General features: G+C 34.3%; 2 protein-coding genes across 6 annotated transcripts in view; one reads left to right on the forward strand and one right to left on the reverse strand.

Annotated features, from left to right (window-relative positions):
- The first annotated feature begins 3,905 nt into the window (after positions 1-3,905).
- Positions 3,906-18,903, forward strand: LOC125649065 (ras-related protein Rab-2). Its single transcript, XM_048876280.2, has 8 exons — positions 3,906-4,074; positions 9,809-9,880; positions 10,402-10,469; positions 10,884-10,966; positions 15,473-15,565; positions 15,764-15,875; positions 17,116-17,184; positions 17,559-18,903. The coding sequence occupies exons 1-8, from the start codon at positions 4,029-4,031 to the stop codon at positions 17,649-17,651; spliced, it is 636 nt and encodes a 211-aa protein (XP_048732237.1). The 5' UTR covers positions 3,906-4,028; the 3' UTR covers positions 17,652-18,903.
- Positions 18,904-20,417: 1,514 nt separating this feature from the next.
- LOC125648897 (WD repeat-containing protein 7-like) overlaps positions 20,418-22,982 on the reverse strand; it is a 70,371-nt gene continuing 67,806 nt past the window's right edge. For all 5 annotated transcript variants that reach the window (XM_048875945.2, XM_056155621.1, XM_048875939.2 and 2 more), the window contains one exon: positions 20,418-22,378. In XM_048875945.2, coding sequence (XP_048731902.2) covers positions 22,193-22,378 — 186 coding nt within the window. In that variant the 3' untranslated portion in view covers positions 20,418-22,192. The remainder of the gene's footprint in view (positions 22,379-22,982) is intronic.

Below are 22,982 nucleotides of genomic sequence, written 5' to 3' on the forward strand. Positions count from 1 at the left end.
ACAACAAGGGGGTACTGAGGATTTATTCTAACCCGGATCCCCACAATATTTGATTTGTTTGATCACGAGGAGGACTTTGATAATGGTGGAAATGATGTCTGGGAGATTACAAACTTTCCATTTCGCTAAATGTGGATGTACTTCTTGGTGTATATTTTTTTCGTTTTGGCGTGATGTACAAGTATGCTTTTGTATCGTGCAACCCCTCTAAAACAGTAAGAAGCGGATGGGCATCCTCAGTTAACTTTCTGAGGAACTAATATTTTATTTCAATATATACATATACTAGCGGAAAAAACAAACTGTGCATTATAAAATTTAGTCTAAATTTTTTATATTTATTGTTTATATTTATAAAATCTAAACAATCGATAAAGGTGATGTTTTTTAACAATATCGGATAGTACCCGACTCAGATGCACGGACCTTTTCATGGTTAGTGAACACATTTTGTTTATTGAAGTGTTCGTACGCACGAGATATACTAGCTGGCCAATACTGTTTGGAGTAAAAAGTGTAAAAGGTTTGTTTGGTCACTATTCGTTAAGGAAAGCACTTTAGTTTTGACAAAATTTATCCTTCTGTCATGCCACGACTCAGCGAAATCCAACGTAATCGTGCTGTTGGGATGCTTCAAGCTGGAATGGCTCAAAATATCGTAGCAAGACACTTTGGAGTTCATCGGAACACCATCCAGTCCTTATGGAGACGTTTCCAACAATCTGGTAACACTCGGAATCGAACACGTTCTGGGTGTCCTCGTGTGACGTCGCGTCGACAGGACAACCACATTAGACTTGTGCACCTGAGAAATCGTTTCCAGACAGCAAGTTTGACTGCTCGTAGCATTCCTGGACTTCGACCAATCAGTCCAAGAACTGTGCATAATCGTCTGGGCGAGCACAACATCAGACTAAGACGTCCAGCGGTGCGCCCAATACTGCTTCAACCTGTCAACGTCATCGTATCGCTAGACTAGCGTGGTGCAGACGACATCTGCAATTCAGAATACAGGACTGGGCCAATATTCTGTTCACTGATGAATCCAGATTTCATTTGGATAGCAGTGACGGCCGTTGTAGAGTGTATCGTCGCGATGGGGAGCGGTACCAGGAAGCTTGTGTTGTGCAACGTCGACAATTCGGTGGAGGTAGCGTTATGGTGTGGGGTGGAATAACAGCACGTGAAAGGACCCCTCTACAAATTGTCAATGGAAATCTCACCGGCGTATGCTATCGAGACGAAATTATTCAGCGCCATGTGATACCCTTCATACAGACAGCAAAACCACACCACTCTGCAGCAAGACAACGCAAGGCCACATGTTGCACGTGTAGTCAGGGACTTTTTTGTTCAACAGAATGTCGATGTCTTGCCTTGGCCAGCTGTTTCCCCCGATTTATCGTCGATCGAGCACGTCTGGGATGAAATGGAACGACGTCTACGCCGTTTACCAAATCAGCCAGTGACATTGACTGATTTAGGCCAGGTTTAACCAACATCTGGAACAACATCCCTCAAGCATTTCTGAACACTTTAGTGGCATCAATGAGGAGCAGTTGTCAAGCATGCGTGAATGCAAATGGTGGTCGCACGCGTTATTAACTTTGTTCATTCAAGATCGAATACCAGTGTCTTTCGAGTGTGCTGAAATTGACGTTATTCGACGTTAACATTAATGGATTATGAAATGTTGTAACGAATACATTTGTTAACAGTATTACAAAAAATAAAATTTGTTCGTTGTGATTTTTTATATTATTTTTTCATATATTTAATAATGCACAGTTTCTTTTTTCCGCTAGTATATTTATCTTTTATGTCATATTGACCCAAAGTCTCGTTAAGATTGAATAACTCTTAAACTTTCCAAATTTTAATCATCTTTCATCCTTTAGACTTTCCATTCAGTATTTTTGTAATAAACTCTTTTGCTTTCTTATATGATTTCTTGGTCCACAAAAAAGGGGTCAGGGCCCCCTCTCTGGATCCGCCCTTAATAGATGGATAAATAGATAGAAAAGAAAGTGAGATACTCATCCAGAAATAAGTACAGAAAATCTACACGTGTAATAATGATCTTGAATATTTCCTCAGATTAATACCTATTGTGGCTCGCATTGATTTTGTAACATTTTAAAAATTGATTATATTTTATCAGTTAATTTCAAAATCGTAAATTTTCTATTCCTCCATGGAAATAACTATGCAGAATAACATTTGAAAGTAAAAAAAAATAATATATCAGATATTTCACGTCATCGGAAATATGGACACAATGTTAATTTATCCCACATCATTATTTATCACATATATTCCCCATATATTCTCATATGATATTGTGCGTATCCCTATGCTGCGTAACGTAATGTGCATATATAGGAACTGGATCAGGGTGACAAAATTGTAAAAATAATAATGATAATAATAATAATAAAAGTAGCACAGGTGGTTTTTTTTAATTCTTCAAAATTTGACACCATGCATTGAATTTATATGTGAAGTAAGTTACGATCGAGGGAACAGAGCTGTCATTTTCATCATCTAGCCTAGTGCTCGTCTCAGAAAAGTGGGAATAGCCTGCAGCTCGGCGTTGCATACAACCCCTGATCATGTTCTGTAAGTTGTTAGAACTTGTTCCCAATCCTTTTGATTTGATCAATAAAATATGTTCAAAACAAACAAAACCATGTTCGGTATCGATCGTAAACTTTTATTGGCACTAAAGCGCACATAGACAGTGTTCTGTGTTGATAGCCACTGATGTACAATGGGCGTGTAATGTAAAAATACATGTACATTGTACATGATACCATACTTGTATAAAGTTTAAAAAGTCTCTGCATGTACTTGATATATTAACAAATTTCTTCTGTTGAAACAAGAATACAGGGTTAACATATGATACATTTTTTAATATATATATATATATATATATACATCCAAAGTCTCTCTTTTGTAAGAAGAATAAAAAAAAACATTATATATATATATATAAATATATTTTTACATGTTTGTGTCGTAGCTTCCTATGAAAGCATGTGCTTCCACATTGTTGCGGTAAAAAATGAATTAATTTGACTATATTTTAATTACTACAAAATATATTAAGAAAGAAATATGGCATGATTTAAGTTAGTGTTGTATTATGTTTATCAATCTGTTCAAAATCAAAGGCACGTGGGGTAAGGCCGGAAATCGTATCCCGCCCTCAGGTCGGGGTCCTTCATTTAAAAAAAAGATTATCAATTAGATTAACTGCAATATTTTTTGAGACGTTATTTACTCTAGTTATAACAACTAATGTGTTTCTGAACTCTGTCAAAGCCTTATTTAAAACTACTAAAATTCGATTGTATCTTCTTTCATTTTAGATACATTGAATTTTAGTAGTTTTAATTAAGCTTTCACGGAATTCAAAAACACATTAAATTTAGTTGTTATGAAAAGATTACAAAACGTCTCAAAATTAAAAAAAAAAAATAATCGGGTTGGTTTTTTTTAAATTGAAGGAAGTTACGATGTCCTTACCCCATGTGCCTGTGTTTAAAATTAAAGAAAATGTGTATTGGGGACTGACTTCGCCCCCTGGGCCCCCACCAGGGCTTTGCCCTGGACCTATTGGGGGCCTTAGGGCGGCCCCCTAACCCCTGCCCTTTCTGCTTCCATATTTATCTTCCCCAAGCTGCGCTGCTGAGGACAATCAAGAATTTTTTTCTTCATCTTTAATAATTGTCGTGCAGTTTTTCTCTAGGAATATCAACCGGTTTCTTCTCTTTTCTTATCCCCCCCCCCCCCCCCCATTGGGTTTTGTTTTTGTTGTTGTTGTTTTTTTTTTTTTGTTTTTTTTTGTTTTTTTTTTTTTTTTTTTTACATTTTTAGTTAGTATAAAAGAAACCCGGATTTATTCTGGATTTTGTCCGGCGACTAGATTCTCCTCCACGTTCGAGCTTCCGGTACACTCGTGACGTCAAAAAAATTTCATCAACAAATCAAGGATCTACGCTGATTATAAACTTAAACCAAGGATGTCATATGCATATTTGTTTAAGTACATTATAATAGGAGATACAGGTATTTTTTCTTCATTTAAATGTAGCGGTATTGACGTTTGTAATGGCAGAATACAAAAATAGTATTGTTCTTCATTATGATGCCATCGATGGCACGAATATATTGATTTGGCTTCAAAATGGCTGTATAGCTGTATATAACGTATAGGTGACTAAAATCATGTAGATTAGTTTATTCAGAAGCTTTTGAGGCAGAACATATTGTATTTTTTAGATACGAGATATTTCTCAGAAAGTGTTTGTCAAAATAATTTGTTTTTGTCTGTGTATGGTGTTGCAGTGTTGTGGGCTTTATGATTAAGAAGAAAGATTCAGACCATTAGGGTGCATGATAAAGTCACTTGAAAGTCTGTTAATGGGATTCTAATTTTGTTGTTGTTGATTTCTTCCATGAATAATAGATTATATAACTACTGAGTTTTCTAGGTAGTTTCTAGGAAATTAAACAATTTCAGTTAAACCTAAAGAATTATTCTATATTTCTGGTAACCAGACCAACCCTATTTTAGCCCCTAACTCTAATTTTTTTAAAGGATCAATGGAGAGAGAAAAATCTAGAATTTTGAGAGTGGTCAAAATTGTTAAATCACTGTCAGACATTAGGTCTGACAGAGCTAAAGGTTCTGTCAGACCGGGCAAAGTTCTGTCAGACCAGATACATGTACCTTGTGTTGTATAGAAAGAAAGAAAAAACAACTGCACCAAAATGCCTTTTATTATTTTAACAACAGTGCATCTCCCACCAGTGATTGGGAATGCCAAAATGGCCTATGGGACTATGACCCCACAGTTCAAATTTTCATTGGTCCATTTTCAGATTTGATGGGCCATCAACATATTTTGAATGGCCATTTTCAATAAATAGCAAATGTGCAGTGGAACATTATTATTTTAAATGAAACTCTGAACCATGACCACAATGTGTTTTCCACCACTCTTGTAAATGTTTCTTCTTTGTTTTAATTTCCCCTTCTCAACAGTACCATTGCTTTTATTGGCATTGGTATTTGACGAAGGTCTCTTGTTTTTTGGGTTTTTTTCCATCCTTTTTTTTTCACTTTCTGTCATTTCTATATATATTTGTCCTTGGACTTCTGAAACTTAAACACTAAAGTAAGCATGAGAAGACGAGCGTGGTGTAAGAGGAAACAGTTTATTGGTTATCTATTTTGATTTGTATTGCTTCAACCAATGAGATTCGGTGTATCAGAATACATAGGAATTAAAAATTAAATTACAAAAATAATAAGTTGTACCCAATTCACTTCTAGAGGAAAAAATATAAGTTACAATCGATAACGAATGTGCACTTTGGGGCATGGATTAGATAATTTAATGTGCCAATTTTCACCTGAATAGGACTAAGGCCAAGTAAAATTAATTAGTAGATTATCATTCCCGCCCACCCCTCGAAAATCGCCCCGCCCGGATTTTTTTTATTTTTCAAAATTACGATTTCCGGATATTTTTATGTCCGGTCCGGTATCGTAAACATACTTTGTTTCACTTTGCCTTTTAGAAACCCAAATACACATGTAATTATGATTTATAAAGCCTTTTCTCAATGAGAGAAGGCATTTTCGAGGTCAAGAATACCATGGCGAAAAATAAAAAATAAAATCCTCCCACCCGCCCCATTTTTTTGTGAAGTTTGAATGATAATCTACTAATTAATTTTACTTGGCCTAATGGCACAGTGCGCATGACCTTCCCAATCACTGCTCCCACTCATATCCACCCAAATACGGTCAGTTTTCCAACCATCTTGAAACTTATGAACACCATGGAAGCCTTCATAATTTTCTAAGTGGTCCAGGTTCAGAATTTTTTTCTTTTCTTACCAAGTTGTTTGTTTTACGTCCCGGCAGGAATACCAGCTGTAGGTGTAATATCACAAATTTAGACGTATGCTTTGTACTCTGACTCAAGGACTTAGTAGTAAAAGTTCTTTAACGTGTTAAACCCTGCCGCGTCATTGGAGGTCATATTCGAAAGACCTGTGACTGGCTGCTAAATACTGAGCGTTTGGTGAGGATGTATTTACACCATAGGGTTGACATTGCCATGGCACAAGCAGAACTCGAACTCATAATCTTCCAGTACTGAGCTACCACGACCAGTCTTTTCTTCCTTGGTAGAGAACCTTTCACATATTTGATCTGCCAAGCGGCCATGTTGTTTGAGTGACCTTCACTTGTACATCCCGAACCTGAACTTTAAAATAATTGGATCACACCCGATATTTTCAAGTGGTCATTTGGACCGACATTTTCTAGCAAGTTATCGGTCCAGAGAATTTTTTACCGGCCTTGCCAACAGGACCAACAGTTTTCAACAACTCTAAATTTTGGTTGTTTTCGGCTTCTGTTTTTATGAACTGTAAGGCCATATAAAATAATATGTGTGGTTCCAGTTACACTCCATTGAAAAATAGGGTAGGTAGGTAGTAGGGGTTTTATTTTTTTAATTATAGATTTTAGATGGAAATACAATTTTCTTTTACTTTCACTTCTTTGCATGTACCATTTATATGTGGTGTGATATAGACCTATCAAAATTGGTTTTGGCAATTCTTATATATATATATATATTATGCACCCCTTCTCATAAAAGAAAATCTTGAAAAAAGTGTAGTATATTCGGCAAAATACGAGAACTGATTTTGGAAATACTCAAAAAGTTTAGGGTCGGGGGGAAAAACTGGGGACAGTTGGGTAACCGGAACCACACATTTTTTTATTTTGCCTAATCACTTTCTGATGTGGAGACTAAAAACAATACATAACAAACCGCATGGTCATCATCAGCTCAAATGTTAATTTTTGATTTCTCTGACTATATATAATGTGACATGTGTGGGGGAGATTCAGAGCGAACTCCATATTGAAAATGGGAATGTCAGCGACACCAGCTGGTGTCGTTAGTTTGTTTACCTTTGACAGACTTCTGGAGAACTCATACCCAAGAGAACTCGTACCCAGGAGAAGTCGTACCCAGAAATTTGGGTATGAGTTTTCCAAGATAGGTCGTACCCATCAATATCTGGGTACGAGTTCTCCTGGAGAAAAACTTTGTCATTTTACCAAATAAAAATGTGGGTACCAGTTCTCCTAGAAGAAAACATTGTCAGTTTAATTATAAAAATCTGGGTACAAGTTCTCCAGGAGAAAAAACTTTGTCATTTTATTGGATAAATCTGGGTACGAGTTCTCCTGGAAAAAAACGTTGTCATTTCTGTCATAAAAATCTGGGTATGAGTTCTCCTGGAGAAAAAAAAATTGTCATTTCTGTCATAAAAATCTGAGTGCAAGGTCTGGAGAGAGAAAAATCGTCAGTTTATCAAATGGAAATTTTATCTGGCTACGAGTTCTCCTGGTGAAAAACTTTTCATTTTATCATATAGATATGGGTACGAACGTACAAGTACTGGAAAAAAGGTACGCTATAAAAATACGTCAGGTACGCTATACGAATATACTATGTCAGAGGTTTAAAATTAGTGTTTAATGTGCAATAATTATACTATTTATCGTCTCATGCCAAACAGCAATTTGAAAGAAAGAAAAATAAAACAAACAAGTATGATCATTGTATATTTTCTTATTCAATTGAAAGGCATGTTCATAGTAAATTATGTACATAAATGAAGTCCTCAATTTTTCTCAAGGAGAAATCGTACCCAAATTTCAATACCTAAAATTGTACAGTTCTTATTAATGAGATAAACTTGTGTCAAAATTTTTACTACTATATAATGGAAAAGTTTTTTTCCAGGAGAACTTGTACCAAGATTTCTATATTTTAAAATGACACAGGGTTTTTTTCCCTAGAGAACTCCTACCCAGATTTTTATGACAGAAATGACAAAGTTTTTCATTTGATATTTATTTGATGAAATAAAGTTTTTTGTCCAGGAGAACTCGTACCCAGATTTTTAGGACAGAAATGACAAAGTTTTTCTCTAGGAAAACTCGTACCCACATTTCTATTTGGTAAAATGACATTGTTTTTCTCCAGGAGAACTCGTACCCAGATATTGATGGGTACGAGTTCTCCTGATACCCTTTTACAACTTTATTTTTCGGGTCTGTCTTCAGAAATTTTCGTACATATTTATTTAGACTGAAACAAATCAATTCACAGAGCCACTAAATCTGTTAGGCCTCAGTCCCAAACCTGTCCTTATTTTGCAACCTTTTTATCAGTGTATACGCATAGGATTTTTAATTTAACAGAACATTCAATATGGTAAACAATCTAGCTTTACCAGACCAAAAGTAATTTTACCAGACCAAAATTTCTAATGTGCAAAATAAATATCTTTATCGACTGAAATATTCATATATCTATGCCTATATATTTCAATATAAACAATAAACATATTTATTTTGAAAAATGGAAGTACACTGTAGTATAATACCAGAAACTAAAAAAACAAACAACAATACTGAACATATGGTCTGGAATAATAATACAAAATTTTACCAGAAATGTACAATGGGCTGATGAATTTCACATAGTCTGTATTATACATATTTTTTAAAGAGTACTTGTACACATCTACCATAAAGCTTTATGAATATGCAAGATTTTCCCCTTACATTTACAGGCAATGAAATCAAAGGTCAAGAAGGTTTAAACTGACCACAGTTATATAATGTGTTGTCAGTATCACGATAAGCCTTTGCTTGACAGACATCAAACTTAGTATGCGGCTCTACCTAATAAGTACCGGTAGATGACTGGCCCCTATTAATTTTGAGGTCAAGTGTCAAACTAATCTGGACTAGGAAGATATTTTCCACTCAATTTCTTGGGAACCATTTGCTTTAGTCATGACAAACATCAAACTTGGTACATCCTAAGGAGTCTGTGACTCCTATTGATTTTGAGGTCACAAGGTTAAAGGCTCAGGGTCAAACTACTCAGGACATATATATTATTACTACAGCAACTTGATCTGAAGAGTTAGGTCACTACGAGTTGACAGGTGCGGATCATCAAATCAAACAAGATGTGAAGTGTCGAGTTTGATCTGATGATTCGCGTCTGTCAACAAAAGGTTATCCAACTCTTTGGATGAAGTTACTGTTTATGAAATGATAAATTTATTTTATACCCTTTTATGTATTTTTAAATCCACATTTATAAGATAATAAATGTAATCCAAATTATCAAAAGACATACAGTGAAATTATATTTTGTGTACGCAGTGTTGTTTGTGACACGGTCGATATTTTCCACAAAAACGTTGCGTTGATGCATTGTGACGTCATCAGTTTCTGAGAATACTGATACAGAATCAGAAAACCACAGTGAGGTGATCTGGAAAATCGGATCATATTCTTTGAAATCAAAAATATCAAAAAAACAAAATAGTGATGGGTAGATAATAAAAGACAATATGTCCACTCAATGTCTTCTGAATCCTTGTATAACTTGATACCCTGGTCCCCCCAAAGAGTAGATGACCCCCATTAACTAATTGGTTTTCAAATCACATGATCAAATATCATGATTCAAATGATTGTTTATTTGGAAATATCTGTTCATTATCTTGAGAGATCAAACTAAGTATTGAAGTTACTCTTGACTTGTAGATAGTACTTATTATTCACCATTATTACAGAATATCGCCATTCTGAATTTGAAGTAGATCCTTTTCAGTATTACTACACAGTGGCATATATATATCTAAAACATTTCTTGTTTTTAGTGTTTTATATATATTTCAGGGGTGGGAAAATCATGTCTTCTGCTCCAGTTCACAGACAAAAGGTTTCAACCTGTACATGATTTGACAATAGGTAAGATATTTAATTAATATCCAACAGGTACTGTACATTGTACCTGTAACTCTGGAGTGTGCTGAATGATGGAATGCATATATATGATTACAAGATTTGAACCCCATTAATTAGAGGAATCGGACAACATTTATTTGTCGCAATAAAACAAAGCAAATAAAAGTAAAAATAATAATGAATAAAGCTTTTGTTTTCTAGTCATGAACTTGACACTGGAATTATTGGGTTTTTTTGTTTACATACTCTCTTTAGCAAGTTTCAAGCATGTAGTACATAAACAGATGATTATTTAACCCCATTTAAATGGGGGGGGGGGGGGGGGGGGGGGGTAATGTAAATACATGTATTTACATGAAAATGCTTTTTCAAAAGTCTTGTGTACATATATAACACAAAGATCTAGTCAGATGGCAGAAAATAGATGTATATTCACTACATTAACTATTAAGTCCTCTTGTATTTGTAATACAATAATATGTTTAAATAGATCAGAATAAATGTATTATATATATATGTTACAGGTGTTGAATTTGGAGCTCGCATGATAACGATAGATGGCAAACAAATTAAACTACAGATCTGGGATACTGTAAGTATATATACATACACATTCTGGAAAGTAAAGCACATGTATATATCCTGTAATGCACTTGATGACTTATGTCTTGTTTTGTTTTTTTGTGAGTTGGACTTTATGATGTGGTCATTTATGCTTTATTGATTATTGACAAAAGTGTAGCAGCCACAAGCTGTGCTTGACCAACATTGATTTTCATTGACAGATGTTTTCCCCACATTTTTTACTTGTGACAAGTTCTTTTTGGGTACTAAGTTATTGACATTACAATTTATGAGTTCTAAGACCCTTAGGGGTTTAATTCTTACACACAAAACTTTATATATATATATATATAGAGAGAGAGAGAGAGAGAGCATGTGTAACCTATATAATATGAATAGCAAAGTTTTACAATTTCTTTTATATATAAACTAATTTATTTAGGCAGGACAGGAGTCATTCCGCTCCATCACAAGGTCATATTATCGCGGTGCAGCCGGAGCATTGTTGGTTTATGACATCACAAGGTAAAGTTCCCCTGAAAATGAAATTAATAATATTGAAAACATCTACACAAGTTTTCATATTGGTATTAAGAGGATTTGAATGAACTGTTGAAGGAAATGTATACTGAATGTTACAAAAATAGTTTGATGGTAAACAAGATTTTATTCATCGTACTAGGATACCCACAGCTAATCTCATCTTCTACTCATCTGTAGAAGAGGAGATCAGCCATGGGTATCCAATGATGGATTTTATTGAGAGTCTGTAACAACTCTTTAAAAGACAACTCATCGAAAAAGTTCATATATATACGAAAATTTATGGATACAACAACCCATCATTATGGCAAGCCATAGAATGGACAACTCATAGATACGACAATTTATTAACACTCATTGAAACTGATCAGGAAAAAAATTAAACAAATAATCCTATTTTTCATGCTTTTAATAACACAGAATAGATAATAATTACATTTCAATAGACAGTAATTATTGTTTCTCAACTCGTAAAGTAAATGAGGAGAGAATGGGATAGACGTTTTGTTCTGCAATATATGCATTTTGCTGGGGAGGTTAATTTCTCACCCTGAATGGGAAAATTAACCATTTCCATCCTAGCTTGTTTGTTATTGAGGGATGAAATGACTTGTAGATCTATATCAGTGCGAAAGACTCCAACAATGCTGGAGAATCACCAATGCCAGCCCTCCAAAAGATTTGTTGTTCCTGGGTCATTTGCTAGGACACCTTCATACAAAGACCAACACCCAATAGAATAGTGTAGCTCTTTCCATTTTAAGATAAAAAAAAATTCAAGCAACACATGTTGATGTACTTTGGAATTTCTCTCAAAGTATTCTAAATAGTTTGAAAATCCTCATCACCACATAAAAGAATGCTTAGGAGTTGTAAAAATGCATCAGATTAAATGCTGTCTGTAGGCAAAAATGCAAGTTACATTTTTGTATGTAAATGTGTGAACATTCATTCCAAACTTAATATCGTTAAGGTATTTATTGTGCAAACCGAGATCAACAGTTTTTTTCCTTTTGGCTTGACTTAAATAGAAGTAGATACATTCAGTTGAAACACTTTAAAATAGGAAAACCAGAATTTTGTTCACTTTCTCAAAATCAACTCAGTATGCAGGAATTTTTAGGGTAAAGTTAAATTCATTTATTTTCTCTATTAATCCATGAAAGACTGACAGAGGTCACTTTGTATTTATCTAAGAGCAAACAACACACTACAGCAGAGCTGTTTACTTGTACGGATTGTCCGTATTTTCCACGGATTTTAAAGTCAAAATACGCTCTACGGATTCACGTTAAGAATCTACGATTTTCCATGAATCTGGAAAAAAATCAGTTTCCGATCGGTATGATAAAAAAAAAACTTGTCAATTGAATTAAACTGGTTCCTCGCTGATTAGTCCGAGGAGCAATCCGAACTCCTCAAATGTCTCGCGCACTCGACATAGATCTCGGATGTAATACGGTAGCAATGTATCAAATTCAATCATGGGTGCCACCGTATTACATCCGAGATCTATGTCGAGTGCGCGAGACATTCGAGGAGTTCCGATTGGTCCGAGGAGAGAAGCACAATCGTAACAACTCAGTCATTTCCGTAACTCACAAATAACATGGGTTTTTTTCTAAAAGGCCGAGCGTGTTCCGATTGGGGAGAAGCGAGGTCAATAGGGAACCAGTTTAGTCAATTAAAGTTGCCATTGTTTAAAGCGCACCATTGATACTGATTTATGTCAAACTTTGAAAAAAGCATGGATGGCGAATGTCAGATTGACGAGAATGCAAACGAAACATCCAAACCCATTCAGAGGTTCCAAACAAGAAAAAAGAATATGCCCTAATTTTAAGGACTCATACAGAGTGCTTTGGCCATGCCTCCAACAATCGAAGAAAGATCACATGGTGTTTTGTAGTGTGTGCAACATGGACTTCAGCTGTGGTCACGGAAGCATAAATGACTGCTACAGTGTCAGAGTAAACAACTTAAAGACCTATCGAAGCTGAAAGTGTCTAAAAAGTCAATGACAAGATTCATGGATATTTCTAACATTAATTCAATATGGAGTATTTATTTTCGTTCCATATTTTATAAAGTTCAAATTGTTTTGAAATTAAGAGATAAATGGTATGGATGTAGGGAATATAATTTAAACGAAATTTATTGAACAAAGGGCAAGGTCAAAATTATTACAACCGGCAACCTTCTACAAGGAGATAACCTCGTGGACTCTATAAAAAATTATTTTGTCAAAATGCTGTGGTATTTTATAAAATATGACAGATTTAAAGAATGATGGAAAGCCATGATAATTACACATTGCAAAATACAAAAGCAACAGTAAATAGCAACATTCTATTCATATGACAACAAGGAGTTCATAGCATAGCATTTTTTGCTATATTCAACTATTATACTGACAAAGTGCTCAAAATACTGACAACTTGGTTCTAGAATACTGACATCAGTTGGACGGGGTAAACAGGTCTGCTACAGGCATAATTTTCCCCACATAAGTGCGTGTATTGTATACAAATGATAGAACAATGGAGGTACTCCACCGAAAGTGATTTGTCACCATACCAGCAGTCAGATTGCAACAATTCTAACCACTTTTGTGCTATGAACAAAATAAATCTTTGATCATCTTCACAAAGATCACAAATTATCCATCATTCTCCTTGGTGATTTTCTCCCCAGTTAATTTTGCTAGATGATTTAGGGATCCCTGGCAAACGTTGTCTTTCACATTGTACTTGTTGTCATAATGAAGATTCTTTCACAAGGCCTCTCTGTGCTGCAGCAAGCAATTTGGACGAAATCTCTTCATAGATAATAGCAATGGTCTTTGGGTGCCCTCTGCTCACAGACTTCAAGATCGCTAGTTGCTTATAAAAAGCCAACAGTGTCAAGATTCTATCCCTGTAACTGTGTATTTGTAACTACGCAATCCACCATTTGTTCATATAAATGCTTTCTAACACGCCAAAGGCATAACAGGCAGCAAGTTCATGTAGAAATGTTAAACGTAAATGTAGAAATGTTAAACATAAATTAAACGTAAATGTAGAAATGTTATACGTAAATGTAGAAATGTTATACGTAAATGTAGAAATGTTCAACATAAATGTAGAAATGTTAAACGTAAATGTAGAAATGTTCAACGTAAATGTAGAAGTGTTCAACGTAAATGTAGACATGTTGAACGTAAATGTAGACGTGTTAAACGTAAATGTAGACATGTTGAACGTAAATGTAGAAATGTTAAACGTAAATGTAGAAGTGTTAAACGTAAATGTAGAAGTGTTAAACGTAAATGTAGACATGTTAAACGTAAATGTAGAAGTGTTAAACGTAAATGTAGACATGTTAAACATAAATGTAGAAATTTTAAACGTAAATGTAGAAGTGTTAAACGTAACTTGACAATTGCAGAACTTAGAACAAATACAATGTCAATCCAGTGTATAGAAAGCTACACAATGCATTATCTGTTGAACGTTTAGATAAAATGTGTATCAGAGACTTTTAAGTTGTCAGTGTGTAATTTGTTTTCTGATAAGTATAAAAGCAAAACTTGTTTTGAGGTATAGGTAAACCCATCATTTGTTCCATTAACCATTGTCTGGTTTGTAATCAACGTTTACACAACTCAAAAAGTTACACAACTCAAAAAGTGCCACATATAACATGTCAATTCATCAGTCGTTCATTTGTAAGCTGTAGTGCGTCATTGTGACAACAGGGGGTGTGCAGTGCATTACATATAGTTACAGATACATGCAGTTACAGGGATATAATTTGAAACTTGCTGGCTTTCCATAGTCGCTAGCTGCAACTAAGTTATATTTTTAAAAAAACAACACTCTAGTATTCATGATTAATTCATAATGAAAACATTTAAAGTTTTAAAATTATAGATCAATGAATAATGTTGTTTTAAATCACCTATATGATAACAGTGTGAAGCATGATTGTGTTCTTTAATTTCTTATATTAAATGTTTATTTTTATTTTTTTGAATACATCGCTCTATATAATCACTGTTTACATTTCTAGGAAGATTTGGCATCTTTTTTTTTTCTATTATAGAGAAAAATGTATCCATTGCAGGCTAGTTTGTCTGTATTCCTTTTGGAGGATATAAATATAAAATCTGACCCACCCTCTGCTATGTCTAGTGTGAAAATGACAAAGTAAAACAATACATCAGAAGAGTGTTCAAAGATTTTTTTAATTTTTCAAGACAGTTGTTATTGATGTGTAATATGTTGTATCTACAAGTTGTTTGTTTTTACTCCTCTTGTCGGTGAGTTTTACTTTCAATAAGTTGACATTTGATGAATAGTTCCTGTCGATGAGTTGTCTTTTGATGAGATGTTCAGAACCCTTACATTGTTTTTGTGATGTTGAGACAGGGCAATATATGTGTAATGCATTATCAAAATGACTATGCTATAAAAGATATTGAAGGAATATTTCATTTTTTGATAGGCGGGACACATTCAACCACCTAACTACATGGCTAGAAGATGCACGCCAACATTCCAACTCCAACATGGTCATTATGTTAATTGGCAACAAAAGGTAGTGTAGTTAAGAATAATCAGAATTATGTATTTGTGAATATTTTGATTCGGAGGATGATGACAAGAAGAAAATTGACACAGCAGAGCCATACAAAGGGAGCGGTCTAAATACTGTAAAAGTCTGTTTGGTATTGATAATACATATACTTTTGTAAGTTTGCCTCAACTTAAATAACATGTTTGAATTTTAAATCAGTGACTTGGAGGCCAGAAGAGACGTGAAGAAAGAAGAGGGTGAGGCATTTGCCCGGGAACATGGTCTTATATTTATGGAGACTTCAGCTAAAACAGCAGCTAATGTAGAAGAGGTATGCTCAATAATCCTGTTTATTGTCTCCCATATTCTTTATTATTATACCCCCCACAGGTTGTGTGGAGGGTATACTGGAATCGGGTTGTCCGTCTGTCTGTCCGTCCGTCTGTAGATGCAATGGTTTCCGGGCTCTAAAGCATTATCCTTTCCATCTACCGTCACCATATCATATATATGGACTACCCATGGGATGAAGATGTTCCCTATCGATTTTGAGGTCAAAGGTCAAGTGCACTGGACATCGAAGTAGCAATATGGTTTCCGGGCTCTAAAGCGTTATCCTTTCCACCTACAGTCACCATATCATACATATGGACTACCCATGGGATGAAGATGTTCCCTATCGATTTTGGGTCAAAAGGTCAAAGGTCAAGCGCACTGGACATTGAAGTAGCAATATGGTTTCCGGGCTCTAAAGCGTTATCCTTACCACCTACAGTCACCATATCGTACATATGGACTACCCATGGGATGAAGATGTTCCCTATTGATTTTTGGGTCAAAAGGTCAAAGGTCAAGCACACTGGACATTGAAGTAGCAATATGGTTTCTGGGCTCTAAAGTGTTATCCTTTCCACCTACAGTCACCATATCATACATATGGACTACCCATGGGATGACGATGTTCCCTATCGATTTTGAGGTCAAAAGGTCAAAGGTCATGCGCACAGGACTCGAAATTAACATATGCCCGTCAGTCTGTGATTGATTAAAAGTCTGGTGGACTGACTGACATTTGTTTTTTATCAGTCTGATGGGACTGGTTAATTTTAAAAGCATCATTTTGGAAAATATACTTATGAAATTTTATACACACATTTGGCATGCTTCGATCTGTAGATATCAGACGAATCTGATTCATAAATATAAATCCCACATTTAAGTGTCTTTGATTATTTCTGGAAAACTGTTGAACTGGTAATTTTTTTTGCGGACTGGTTGAAATTATACACCATCAGTCCGGCTGGACTGGTGACATAAAAAGTTAGCTTCAAGCCCTGGCGCACTGGACATCGAAGTAGCAATATGGTTTCCATTTACATTCTTTAATGGCTTTTTTCATCGCATGGAGATGCTATGTTCCTAGATACCTTTTGGATCATAATACTGAAGTTTTACCTATTACCAACACCCTTTGGGAGATTGGGGTAAGCGGGGGGTATTCTTAGTGAGCATTGCTCACAGTACCTCTTGTTTACACAGCATGTTTTTCATTGCTACTTTCTCTTTTTCAGGCATTTATTAACACAGCCAAAGAAATTTATCAAAAGATTCAAGATGGAGTGTTCGATATTAATAATGAGGTATGAAAGGCCATGTGTATTATATAAATACACTTGCACTGCATGCTAAATACTGGTACATGTCTTTCGACAATATTTTGTTCAATGACTTTTTCTTAAAAAAGTATCCCAAATATCTGTTCTATTAAAGGGGGATCAATTGTGAAAGTGATGGCAATCTTTTCTTTTTCTCAAAATTTCTCTATGGGATAGGAATGTATATTAATGACTAATAAAAACATTTATTTTGTACAAAAACAAGACAAACCTAATAAAACTATGTTAGATATTACTGCTTTTAGCTTAAAGAAATATATGAGGAAGAATTATCGTCTTGCAAGAAAATAATTATTTAATCACCAAATTACATGGGTTTTTTATTCTTTTCTTTACAGGCTAATGGTATAAAGATTGGACCGCAGCATTCCCCAAGCCCAAGCTTGCCCTCTTCATCAGGTGGAGGATCGCAGGGAAGTGGATGCTGTTAAAGTAAAGGAATTCGTCCTAAAGAAAGGGGCGGCAACCACAAGGAAAAAGTCAAGTTCTCTTGCAAATTGGCATAGGTCTCTATTTTTCATTTTGGAATAAAGGCTGTTAGAAAAGTTCTGAAAACATTGTAATATGGATTTTAATTGATATGGCTGTTGTGAAATCCAAGTTCCTGATATTATATTACAAAATTAAATCACAATGTACTGAAAACTGCTGTAAAAGGAGAATCAATAGTATATTATCTGAATTATATCACATTAGACTCTTTCTCTTTTTTTGTTTTTTGTATATTTGTTGATTTTTTGTTTTGTTTTTTGTTTCTTGGTTGGTTTTTTTCCAAATTTATTTTGATACAAATGTACATGTACAATGTATGCTTAACTTTATTCCTAGTTTATTCAGAAATTTATTTCATTTCAGTGATAAAAATGTTCTGCAAAACATGAATAATTTGCAGAGTTTCTTGAACATACATGTAAAAATAAGCATAGCTATTAAATATCTAAATTTATATACACCATTCAGATTTAGTATGTCTTCATGAGGAAAACAGGAGGGGAAAATTCTGGATGTGATTGAATGATGTGCAATGACATTCTTTAGATACAAGTTGATAAAATAGAGTGTGTTGAATGGATGTGTGTTATTTTTTATTTATGGTTGTAATACATGTATGTGGTTTATGTATGTTTTACATAGTATTTTATTTCATAGTCATTTATATTTGTGTATATGTCTTCTCTTTACATCTCATGTTCCAACAAATGTTTTCCTGGAAAATGGAAGACTATAATTCAAATTTTGCAAAACATTGGACAAAGAAAAATTTCAATCATGCTATCATTCCGTGTAATTGATCACATTACTGCCGTTAGCTTTCTAGTAGATACTACACTAACCAGACAACACTAAATACCATGCAAACACGAACTTCACTGCTTTGGCATCAATTGATAATCAGTTTAAATATCAGGAAATGTCATATTCTTTTTTTTTAAAATATATATTGTCATAATGCTAAACTAGATTAGAGAGGTAACTGAAACAGTTCTCTGATATTTTGATGACGCAAATTGAACTATTGTATGGACCTGAATTTCTTGTTAATCTGTGTCCATTATACACGTGTATTTAGTTTTGTCTGGTAAGTATTAGTTATATATATATATATATATATATGTCCTCCATGTTGTATGTCAAATTCCAAACATCTAAATGCAAATTACATTAAAAAGCTATGTAATGTGAGATACAAGTTTTGTTTTTGATTTATGCTGTCACAAAAATTTGCTTGGGATAAATAACTTGTCTTTTGGAATGTATATATCCAGAGAAATGTTGAAGATGCCATATAGGGTACTAAATTTATTTCAAATAATGGTCCTGTTCATGCGACACAGGTGGGATGAAGAAAATCTCTATTGATTTCCAAATCAAAAGGTTGGATATTCAATTACCAGTGATTGAATGCAGCAATGTGAAAATCTTATGAAAAGCGCCATTCCGATTTGGCAACAGAGATAGAAGAGAAAGACTGGGTTTAAAGGTCATGGGAAAGATCACTGAATAATTGGACTGATTTCATGCAACAATTATGTGGGCATATTTATATATAGAATGCGTCTATGGAGAGAGCTGATTTGGAAAAGTTACGCAAAAATGTCCTGCTTCAGAAGTTGCGATTAACATTTCTATTGAAAAAATTCTCTAAACAGTTTGATGAGAAGGAGAAGTTCGGCAATCCAGTAATAGAGAAACTTGCTAAAATTTTAAAGGTCATGTTCTTTACAGACAAATGTAAGGCAGATGAAGAGAAAAAATGCAAGGAATATTATGATAAAATTCCAATTTCAAAGTTAAGATTTCTCTCTGGCAAATGATGTGTACACAGTTGTGTACAGTGACTTGGACGTATTGCAATGTCACGTTAAACCACTTTTACTTTGATGCAGAATTTATGGAAAACACATGAGGCTTCCAAGGGATGAAATATTATGAGGAAATAAAATGTTTGAGGGAAATATGAAGTTTTACTCTCCCTTACATGTAACTGTGAAGACCTATCTGATATATGAAGTATAGATATTGAGGTACATGTGTAATACATGTGATCTAAGCTGATGTTTTTAAAAGTACTATAACTGATGAATTTCAGATTTTTATGAATGTGTCTCAAGTATGATCTTTTACAAATAAAAATCCGAGTTAAAGGGCATCATTAAACACAAGATGCATGTTTCAGTTTTGAAGGTTGAAGGAAAAATTACATAGACTTTTGGGACCTTTACAAGCTCCTATTAAACAAAGATATTATCATTAAACCTGTAGGATTGTACATGTACTTGCATTGTTCTTGGAGGTACCAATACTTAAGAAACTCATCCTCACTCAAGACTCGTTCAACTTGCTTTGAGTTAATAAATCTTCATGGATCTTGAAAGCATACATCATGATGAAATGCTGTAAAGTTAAAATTAAGGTTTAAGAGAATACTTGTCCTTACAGGTGAAGGATGGGCATAGAAAATGATTATTTGCTACAGAATATATACCCTGTATGTGCCTCTATTGTTGATCACATGTTCCAAGTTTACAACCAGATACATATCGAGGTGAAATTTAAATACAGATGTACAGTGTAACATTTCGTACAATTTTTTTATCTCAATATTTTCCCAATTGGTTTCTTGAAACCATGTTTTGTTCCCTTCTCCAAAATCAATATAATGCTGAAATCAGAATGGTGAAGAAGTAAAAACAAAGTTTTTGTGGTATATTTTATTGCACTTTCATTTTGTTTCCAGAAATTTATAATTCGATTGACTGACACTATACAAGATGTAAGCCGACTAGATTTCAATCCACTAACAGAAGTCAACACATCGCACTGTCGGGGAGAAAAAAGCATCTGAAGTAGTTAAGAGAATTTCTCTACATACCTGAAGTCTGTTAAACACATAGTGTATGTAACAGTATATGTAAATAATGTTGAGTCTACTATTCCATAACAATAATGTATCACAGCTTATAAGGAAAATCATGTTTCTAAAAAATACACATAAATGACACAAAATATGTCTTACAGGAATACTAATACAAACACCAACTTATTACAATTTCACTTACACAATACATGTACATCACACAAGGACACGAGGAACAGATACATTCTACATATTCACCGACCCTTTAGAATTGTTCACCCTTTCCAGTCTCTAATGGGGCCCACATTTCATGGAGACAAATTGTATACATGTATTATACAATATATATCTTTTCTTGTACTCATACAACTGGGTGTGTGTTTAACTATCAAATATAAATACACTGTACATGTATTTGGAATATTAAGTACTATTTTTATTCAAATATTATCTTATTTTGCAAGCATAACACTGAGGAACTTTACAATTTTGCTCAATTTGAAATTTGGACTCAAACCCTACTGAATATCATGTGGTATCCACTCGTGAAAATGTTCTGCAACTTAAAGGAACATGGACACAATTTAAGCTGAAAATTTCCAAACTTTATTTTTTCATTTTGAATGTTTACAATGCTTAACTAAGGTATTTCTAATGGTCAGCAAAAATTTAATTATCAGTTGTCAAGTTACAAGAGAGATACAGAGCTCACAATTCTTTGATATGTAAACAAGGATCTTGCCATGTTTTTGTTTACATAGGTTAGATATACTAGTCAAGGTTTCAGTTAAAGCAGAATTTTTTTAAATTTACAAGTTCATTTTGAACACAATTAAGCAGTTTCTAATGTTTGTCATGTCATTTTGTTTTAAACATGAAATTTTGCATTAAGCAATCTATATGTAAACAAAAACATGGCACGAGCCTTGTTTACATAATAAAGAACTGGGTGTGCTGTATCTCACTTGTAACTCAACAACTGGCATTCAAATTTTTGCTGACAATTAGAAATACCTTAGTTAAGCATTGTTAACATTAAAAATGGGAAAATGAAATAATAAAATTTGAAAATGTCCATGCCCATTTAAGGTGTTGGTCTTCAGTTTTGACTTTAATTTTAAAGAAAGAGTTAAGACCTGAGCATATTGCTACTATTCTGACCTCTGTTAAGATTTATAAGACGCACATGCATTTTTCATACACAGTAGGTCTTAACAAATTATTTGGACTAATAAAATAATGATAACATTACTTTATTTTTTATGTGTGGACAGGGCCAATGTGCTACTTATTGTACCCAGCTCTTTATCATCTTTCACTTCAATTATCTTAATGTCAACCATGCAAGTTGTTTTATGAAATATAAAATCCTACAACATTGATCCAATTTTCATTGATGTGCCCTTTTCTGATCTCAAAAATCCTCTCTAGACTTGTACTTTGCTAATTTTCCTCCCAGCAACTGTCATTACCCTTAATCCTCAGGATACGTGCTCTTCATATTAACACATCAAATAATATGACTTTTTATAATAAGTTACCACATCACTTGGTGATCTCATCTTGTCTCTGTCTGTCACACTGTTCTAAATGAACACAGTGATCTCATCCCTGTCACACACTGTACTTCTGCTCCTTTCCATCCACAGTCAGCATGACAATACAGCGGTTGTCTACCCACACCAGGCGGACAAGTTTCAGTAAGTTGGTCGTGTTAGTCATGGGTATGGGAGGAGTGGCAGTCTGTTTGACACATTTTGTCTGTTGTGACCCAATTCCAAACAGCGAAGAGGAGGCAGTCTATTAAAATGTACAAATAGGTGAACATCAATGTTAAATTTTATTATTTTTTTTTTTTGCTTTCAAAATATTAAAAAGAAATATGTTTATAAAAATCAAAAGGCCATAAGTCAGGTTTCTCACTCAAGTCACCTTGCCTCTGTTGTTTTGATTTTTTTTTTTTTAAAAAATTCAATTTTTACTCCCATGAAAAATTTGACCCCATATTGCAACCCCTACCTAGCCCCAAAGAGTCATGGCAGAACCATAACACAACATCACAAATCATAGTATGAAATGCAAGGTCTTGCTGTAAGGATATATACAAAAGCCCTAACTTAAATTGTTCAGGAGATACTGCCTATTTCTCCGTATTTTCTTGATTTATTGGCTGTATACAATGATTTCGTCTTGTGCACAGAAATGGTCAAACTCCAGGGTCAAGGTTACAAGGTCAAAAACTTTGGTAACAAAAGAAAGGTCGTGTCACAAGGAATGCACAGATGAATATGTTAGCCCTATTATTCCCCATTAAAAAGTTATAAGCAAGTTCAAAGCTCCAGACAAACAGGACAAAAACAATACCCCCCTACCCCCCAAAAAACTTGTTTCGCAGAGGCATGCA

This window comes from Ostrea edulis, chromosome 1 (genome assembly GCF_947568905.1).
Source record: "Ostrea edulis chromosome 1, xbOstEdul1.1, whole genome shotgun sequence".
NCBI classification, from domain to species: Eukaryota; Metazoa; Mollusca; class Bivalvia; order Ostreida; family Ostreidae; genus Ostrea; species Ostrea edulis.